General features: G+C 64.0%; 1 protein-coding gene across 1 annotated transcript; it reads left to right on the forward strand.

Moving 5' to 3' along the window:
• Positions 1-4112: 4112 nt before the first annotated feature.
• Positions 4113-7942, forward strand: NEUROG3 (neurogenin 3). The gene has a single exon (XM_080401382.1). It carries the CDS (start codon positions 4115-4117, stop codon positions 4661-4663), a length of 549 nt encoding a protein of 182 aa, XP_080257508.1. The 5' UTR covers positions 4113-4114; the 3' UTR covers positions 4664-7942.
• Positions 7943-8543: the final 601 nt, after the last annotated feature.

Below are 8543 nucleotides of genomic sequence, written 5' to 3' on the forward strand. Positions count from 1 at the left end.
TTCTTTTCCTTTCTTCTCTCCCATCCAGAGATAATCAAGGGTTTTGCTATGCTCGAGATCGTTGCATGCTCACCCAAAATATGTTTCAGTGTCAGAGCAGCTGTCTGCTCTTGCAGCCTTATGAAGCCATCTCCTGTCAGGCTGTGTTTTAAGGGCACATAAGCACAGAGGGAGGTTTATTGTAGAGTGGGATGCACACTGGAAACTCTTGGGCTTTCTTTTCCCAGTGTACTTACCAGGGCTTCTCCTGTTCTGGTGCAGTGTCGGCACCCCTCACCCCAGGGCTTGGTTGGGCCATTCCTGCCCCCGAATAGCCTCAGCCCCCAGCCCTTGGAAGTCAGAGCATCTGAGGTGTGGTACCCAGCTCCCGGTGGGGCTAGAGGAAAACCCATCAGCTCTGGCACGGGTCAGGCCTTTGTGGCAGATTTCTACAGCACAGAGGGGGAGGGTCACAGGATGGTTATGGAAGGGATAGGTATTTGCAGCTGGTGGGACTCGTGCCACTGCTGTCCATGGCAGGAAGGGGGTCTAACCTTGGGGAGATGTTTCTCCTTGCACAGCCCCTTCTGCCTTGAGCAGAGCTCACTTGGCCCCCGTTGGGGAGGGACAGCCAAGGTGGGGGGACACCCTTTCCAGCAGCCCTGGTCCACGCCGGGGACAGCTTTTTCCAGCCAAGCCCTCAGTGCATGTACCAGTTGCTCTGGACACTTTCTTGTGTGCTGGACCCCGGCCACAAAAGCCGGGAAGATTTATGGTGCCAAAATGGGTTTCACCGTTCTTTTCCCCAGCAGCCTTTGCCACTCCGCAAAGGGGGGCCGCTTGCTCAGCGCTCGCCGGATAATTCATGATTTCCCGGGAAGGCTCATGTTGCCCCGGCGGGCACCCCCGGCCCCTGCCCGCCCTGGCCGGTCGCCTCCCCAGGGCCGCGGCGGGGTGTCCCCAGGACCACGACGGGGTGTCCCCGCGGCGCTGCGCTACCCCTGCTCGGGGCCGCGGCGCTGCGCCCAGCCGTGCGCCCCGTCGGGCGGCCCCAGGGGGACGCGCTCCCGGCGGCGCTTGCCGGGGCTTTCCTTTCTTCTCCTATTTTATTTTTTTTACATATATTTTTCTTTTTGTACCCCTTCTCCTCTCCCTCTTGTAGGAAGAAGAGGGAGGGGGGAGGAAGGGAGAAATATTGTTTGAATTCACAAAGCGGGGCATCTGGTGCACCTTGCGCCTGGCATCTGTGCTCCTTGTGTCCCGAGCAGCGCGCTCGCACCGGGGCGAGGGGCAGGAGGGGCAGGCGTGCATCTGTTGGGCGCCACAATAAAGTCACAAAACAGAGGCGCGGAGCCGGCCCAGCCGCGCTGCCCTCTCAAAGGGGGACGCGGGGCTGCGGCTCCCAGGTATTATGCGCCGGGTAGGTAGGGCCGGGGCAGCAGCTGCTCCGGCTCTGAAGAGCTGCGCTCCGCCGAGCCGCTCGACATATGGCACCGCAAATCACGGTACCTCCTGAGCAGCCCCGGCCGGGGGGAGCGGGGGAAGGAAGGAAGGGGCGGCCCCGCCGCAGGTGCCTCCGCCGTGCGGCCGCCGCGGCCCCGCGGGCGAGCAGGAGGCGCGGGCGCGCACCGGCGGCCCCGGGGCGTGCGGAGGGCGCGGGGCGGCCGGCGGCCCCCCGCCTCTGGGGAACAGGGGTCGGGAGCGGGCCCGGCCTTATCTGCTCTCCGCTCTCCCGAGTAAACAGCCCGCGGCGGGCAGGCGGGCTGCGGCCGAGCCCCGGCTCGCAAAACGTTCCCGACGCCTGGCAGGCGAGGGATGCGCCGGGGCTGGGCTGGTTACCATATGTTTTCAATAAAATAAGACAAATAGGGCCGGGAGATAGGGATGCAGTAAACCTGTTATAAAGCAGCATAAACTAGGCCAATGTAAACGGCAGAAGGGCCCCTCCTGGAAGGGCCGTTGGGTGCCAGCTCCGCGCCGGGCGGCCCGGCCAGGTGTGAGCGGGAGCCCGCCGCGGTGCCCCCGGAGATTTTTATCACGTTTGTGGTAATATGGTGCTTGTTATGCTAACTATGAGTAAACATACCCGGCCGGGCTTTGTGGCGACAGGAGGGAGTTATCGGAAAGTGGCAGTGGGAAGGTGATTTAACAATAAAGTTGTCTTGTTTGCCAGCAGGTGATGTCTGCCCCCAGCCCCATGATTAATGCTTCCCAAAGCACTCCACTTTACAATCTCTTGTAATTATTTATTAAACGAAATCTATTTATTATTATTTTAGCAAACAGCGGTACCAGGTGGGGCTTTCTTTTCCTCTTCAGCTTTTGTTTGAAGGACGTTTGAAGTGGGCAGTCTGAGGCTTGGAAACTCGCTCGCCAGATTTTTTTGTCATCCAATTGCACAGGCACAAAAAAAAAAAGAACACAAAAAAAAACCCGCCGGGCCCTTCCTATTCATCCTCCTCTGCCCTCTGAAACGCCCTTCAAGAAGGGGCGCCCGAGCCGCCGCGGTGGCCGGCCCCCCTCGGCCCCGCTCCCCCGCCCTCCGAGCGCCGCCGCCGCGGGGGAGCGGGATTGCTCGCCCGCCGCGCCGCGCCCCTGGAGAGGCAGCGCGCACGGCCCCGCACTGCCCCGCACCGCGCCGGCCGCGGCCGCCCCGCGGGGCTGGGGACCGGGCCGGGCCGGGGAAGCTGCCCCTGCGCCGCCGCGGCCCGGGCGGGCCGGTCCGGCCGCTCCCGGCGCCGATAACCCCCAGCCGGGATCCGCCGCGCCGCTTTGGTGAAGGAGCGGGGGGCTCTCGCCCCGCCGGGGCTGCGCCCTCCCGACAGCCCTGCCCGCACCCCCGGGGGCGCCAGGCCGTGCAGGGACGGTCCGGCCTCGCCGCCCCCGGTCCCCCGCCCTTCGCCGGGGAAAGGTGCCCCGGGCCCAGGCCGGTCCCCGCCTCCCGCCGCAGCCGGTGCGCAAAAGTCCCTTGCACGTTTTGCGCACCGAGTCCCGGCGACAGGGTGGCCCTACCCGGGCTCAGCGCCGGGCTGGCGGGGCGGGGGGCGGCCGGGGACTGCGGGGGGGGGGCTTATTCCGCGGGACCCAGGCCCCGTTCGCCCGGGGGAAGCAAAGATACGGCACGGGGGAAAGGGCTGGAGAACGGCGTCCCGCGCCCCCCCCCCCTCCTGGTGCCAGCGCTCGCCGCCTGCAGCTCCGCCGGTCGGTCCCGGGGGGCGCGGGGCGGTCTCCGGCGCAGTGGCGGCGCGGAGAGGGGGTCGCAGGAGGTGGCGGGGTCCCTTCACCCCCCCGCCGGCGTCGGAGGGAGGGTCCCGGGAGCGCCCCGCGGCGCCGGGGCAGCGGGAGGCGAGAGGTGGTTGCGGCTCTGCCTAGGGAAGCGGAGCCGGAACGGGGCCGGGGGGACCCTCGCGGCTGGCACCAAGGAGGGACCCCGCCTGGCCCGGCGGTGCGTTCCGGGCCACCCCGGGGCGCGGGGCCCGGCGCTGCCCGGCTTTGCGTAGCCGAGTCCCCGGGAGCCCCCCTGTCACTGCTGGGACCTTGTGCCAGGGCCGCCTGCCCCGCCCCCGCCGCAGCCCCCCGCGGAGCCCAGGCGTGCGCGGTCGCCCCGGCCGAGGTGCGACCCTCCCACGCGCGGGGTCGGCGGCTCGGCCCGGGGGTCCCGGCCCGGGGAAGGGAGGGAGGGAGGGCGGGGGCCGGGCCGGGGACAGAGGAGGCGGGCGGAGGCGGAGGGTCCCGGCGCAGCGTGGGAGCCGGCGGGGTCTCGCGTGGCGGGGCCGGGACGGCGGGCGGTGCCGGGCCCGGCACGCTCCCGCCGGGCTGATAAGATAAAAGCGTGCCAGGGGGTGGGTGCGGGCGGGGGGGGCGCACACGCCGCCCGGCTGGGAAATCCCCATTGTCTGCCGGCCCTATATATATAGGGGCTTAACGGCAGTCGTGTGCCGGCCGCACAACCTTTCCTGCCCGCGCTCGAGGGGCAGCGGGGAGGGGACAGCGGCGGGGGGGCCGCGGAGCGAGAGCCGCTCTCCTGCCCCGCAGTCTCGCCCGCGCTCAGCAGGTAGAGCCGCGGGGGACAGGGCTCCCCCGGGCCGGCCGCAGCGCCGCTCCCCGCCGGCTGACGCGGGCTTGGCTTTGCAGGATGGCCCCGCAGAGCGACCGCTCGCCGGGCGAAGGGCAGCCCTATTTCGGCGGCGCTGAGGACGCCCCCTCCGCGGCCGCCGGCGGCTCCGCGGGCAGCCGGGGCGCCTCGCCGGCCCGCAGCGCCCTGGCCCCGCGGGAGGCGGCGGCCCGCAGGAAGGGGAAGGCGCGGCGGGGCCGCGGCAAGGCGCGGAGCGAGGGGCTGCTCAGCAAGCAGAAGAGGAGCCGGCGCATGAAGGCCAACGACCGGGAGAGGAACCGCATGCACCACCTCAACTCCGCCCTGGACGCGCTCCGCAGCGTCCTGCCCACCTTCCCCGACGACGCCAAGCTCACCAAGATAGAGACGCTCCGCTTCGCCCACAACTACATCTGGGCGCTCACCCAGAGCCTCCGCCTGGCCGAGCAGGGCCTGCCCGAGCCCCCCCCGCCGCCGCCCCCCGCCGCCGCCGCCACCGCGTCCCCCGGGTCCTGGGACTCGCTCTGTCCCGCCGCCCCGCCGCCCGCCGCCCTGCGCCGCGGCCCCGCCGCCTTCCCCGCTTTCCTCTGAGCCCGCCGCCCAGCCGCTGTCCCCTGCTTTCGGCCCTCACATAGCCGGTGGAGCGGAGGGGGTGTCCCCGCGCTGCGCGCCGGGGGGCGGCGGGCTCCCTGCTCCCCCCTGCCCGTCCCGCTTGGCTGAAGCGCAGAGGGAGTGGGCGGACAAAAACAAATCACGGTTTTGTACTCGGAAACGGTAAATTATATTAATTTGTCGCTATTGGTATTTATTGATTATATTTCGTAACAAATATATATTTTGTATATAAGAGTATTTTTGGCAGCGGTGGTCCGGCTGTTCGTACTGGGAAGGGGAGCCGCGGCTGTATCTCGGGTTTTTCGAAGAAGAAGAAGAGGAGAATAAAGTGTGTCACAGTCAGACCTGTGCAACGCCGTGTTCTTTCCACCGAGGGCTCTCTGGGGGTTTCAAAATCGCGCGCAGCCCGCGCCGTAGAGGGCAGCGCCTGCCTTGCGGGGGCTGGCGTGGGGTCCCGGGTGTGGCCGGGCAGGGACGCTCCCCTGCGTGGGGAGGAGCGGAGATGGAAAGAGGCGCAGCGGGGTCTTGCGGGGTCTTGCGCCTGTGCGCACGCCGGCGTGTGCCTGTCGGGGCCCATGCGCGCGTTTAAAACCGACCTCTCTTTACAGACGCCGCTTCCCGCAGGGCTGCGGCCGGTCCGTGTAGTTCCCGGTCCCGCCGGGCAGCTACCCTGCTCTGCCCGCCGCCTCCCGGCAAGGTGCACCACGGCTGCAGCCCTCCTCGCGCAGGCGGATTTTCAGCGCCAGGCTCGGCCCCGGGGCTATCTTGGGGATGTTCCCGGGACACAGCGCTCCAGCTCTCCAGACGGAGCGTGTCCCCAGAGCAGCGCTGCCCCAGGCCGACCCCATCCTCCGTGGGGGAGGATTTAGCCGGGGCAGACGGGGGGCTCGGGGTGGGCAGCGCCAGGCCGGTTAAAAACGCAGGAGGTGGGGAGCGCAATACCTCCCACGCCACTGCAAGAAGAGAAGAGGAGCCGCATGAATCCCGCAAGCCCTCCCCGGCCCTCTCCTTCCAGGGACTCAATTTGTAGCCGGTAGATTTACGGCCCGGCCGCCTCCCGTCTCCGCGCTCGGCAGTCACTAGACAAAGCGGTCCGCGAGGCCAAAAGCCCATTGTGATGCTAATTGTTCTCAGCTGAGCCCGTTTGCTCGCGGCAAAGAGACTCTATTGAGGCAATTTGTAGAACAAAAGAAATTTGGTTACTGGAAACAAAGACGCACGCACAAACAGCCCCCAACAGCCCCCTCCCGCACCGCAACAAAAGAGGCGAGAGTGCAACCTGACCGGGTACGGGATCCCGGGGGCCTTGTCCCCCCGCCCCTGCCCCTCAGACGGGGGGAGGCAACAGCGGGGGCGACCCCTCCGCATCCCCCCTCCGCGCTGCTCCCGCTCCCCGGGAGCCGTGGGGCGGGCTGGGGCGGGGGACACCCACCGGCGTGGGGAGGGCGCGGGGGATGGCGGTGCGCGGAGCGGTGCGCGGTGCGCGGAGCCCCCCTGCGCCCCGTGCCGCGCCGGCGCCGCGGGCTCTGGCCATGGTGCTGAAGGCGGTGGCCGGGCCCGCGCCGGGCGGGGGGCGCGGCGCGGTGCTCCCCCGCCCCAGGCCTCCGCGCACCGCTGCCTGCCCCCCCCCCCCCCCCCCCCCCTTCCCCCCGCAACCAGGGCTCAGCCTTCGGAGTGTGCCCTGGCCGGGCACGGGGGGCTGGGGAGTCCCTCCCGGTGCGGACCCCCGCCTGCTGCGTTGCTCCTCGGGCTTGCTGGACTCAGCCGAGGCGGGGGCTGGCTGTAGAGTGCTGTGCCTTCAGGTGGGCTGTGGGCAACGTCGCCCAGTCCTGTGGCGAAGGGAGAGGCCAGCTGGTTCCCGGTGCTCACCAGACACCTGGCAGCTCAGAAAACACGTGGGGCTTGGTGGATTTTGGAGAAGCAGCAATCTGTTCTTGTGTGCTTAATCCAGCCTTGGTCAATGAACTGAGAGGAGCTGCAGGTGCCCCGTGCACCCAGGAGAAGGGAGCAAGGGCACTACAGTTACAGCCCTGACAAGCAAGGCAAGCAGGTCTCCATTTCTACTCGAGAGTTTTTGAAGACCTGCTCTTCCTGCTGCCTCCTGGGACCCGTTCATCTCTGCAGAGCCCCACCACTTTGCCTATTCATTGCTTTGAGAAGCAATACCCACATTGCTGGAGAAACACAGGCCATGGGGCAAGGCTGAGGACTAGGAAAAGGCAGTGTGTGCCTATCTCTGTGTGTACTGTTGTAGTCCTGAACGTGATCTATCTGCGTCGTAGATCAGATAGGCAGAATGAAAGACCTAATAGTATTCCTCCCCCTCCCCCCCTTTCTGGCTGAATTGCTTATTGTTTTCATACTCTAACAGTCTGCAAAGTGCTCCAAGGCCTCCGTGTGTGGCCACAGGCGAAACACTGTGATTATTTGGGTGATAAAATCATTTAATGTTTTCCCTGCTGGTCCAGCTCCACTCTGGTATCTCCCTATGGGAGGTATCACCTTGCTCTAGCTATCTGCGTGTGCCAGGGGACTGGGGAGGATAATGACCACTCCCTTAGTCTGCAAAAGTAGCATTTTTGCAAAATATTCCAAAAGAGAGCTCAGGCTCTGTATGGGCAAGAAAACCCTGAGAGTCTCACGGAAAGCAGGTATTACAAAAATTCCAAAATATGTCTATACAGCTGTGTTTTTAGAGAGTGGTCACTTTAATGGGTTTTACTACACTGAAGATTTTTTTTCTCTGGAGGCTTAGGATGCTTCTGGTCTTCCAGCCATGGGGCTATACGTTGTGGGGCAGGGGGGGTGGGGGGCGGGTGGATTTACTACCTCTGGAGAACTAGTGACTTCTTTAGGGGATTGAATGCATTTTTTTTTCTTTGCCTCCACATTATTAGGTTAATCATTGCTTGAACTGGTTGCTATGGTTTTGGCAAACCCATGGAAACTTGATAATGAAGACTGAAAGACTCTTTTTCCATTTATCTTTTCTCTATGTTTAGTGCATGATCGTCTCATTTCTCTTGATGGGGCTGTCCCAGCGCCAGTGCCCGGCCTTTATAACCATGGCTGCTGTAATGGCCTCTGGACTTTTTGACGTGGAAGAAACAGGTGGCCGCTGGGACTGCAACCGTTTCAGAGATGCAGGCTTGTGCCCTTGCATACTTGCAGGCAGTGGGTTGAAAGCAAACTTAGCTTGGGCACTGCCAGGTTTGGTTGCTGAAATCCCATGCAAGGTGGATTCAATTTTTTTTTCAGCCATGCTACAAGCTGATGTTCTCATGCTGCCAGCACTCAGTTTTAGGTCTCTGTCTGTTTAGACAAGATTTTTGAATACGTGCTATTATCCTCTATTACAGAAATCAAGAGACTCTAAACCTCTCTCCTCCTGAACATTCCTTCTCCTCCACAGCTACATTTTACTGCTGAACTGTGGCTGTGCCTCCAAAGCAGTCTCCTGCAACTACCTCACCAATGCTCTGTTCTGCTCAAGGTTAAAATGGGGGATTGAGGATAAAAAACAGTTGAAAACAGAACCTGTAAATTATTTGTGTGGCTCAGAGAGGCCAGGCTCATTGCCAGGGCCAGGGAAGAGGAAACACCAGGGTCCTTTCTTCAGTGACAGACTTGTCCCCATCCTCCTTGCTTCTGGCTGCTCCCTCGTGTCTGAAGGCTGATGAGAAAATGAAGGTGATTCCCATAATCCCAGGGCAATTCCTTTGACCTCAGGCCTCGACTCTGCACTCTAAATATGGCTTTAAGTGAGTCGCCTCCTGCCCTCTCACATTGTCTGCCTCTGACATTGCAGTCAGGTTTCCTGGCGGAGGAGGCAGTCGGGGCTGCAAACCACTGCCTG

Source organism: Falco punctatus, assembly GCF_963210335.1.
Source record: "Falco punctatus genome assembly, chromosome: 9".
In the NCBI taxonomy this organism is placed as follows: domain Eukaryota; kingdom Metazoa; phylum Chordata; class Aves; order Falconiformes; family Falconidae; genus Falco; species Falco punctatus.

Excerpts from the sequence above, each read along its gene's own strand:
- NEUROG3 (XM_080401382.1), top strand. The coding sequence starts at position 4,115 with ATGGCCCCGCAGAGCGACCGCTCGCCGGGCGAAGGGCAGCCCTATTTC.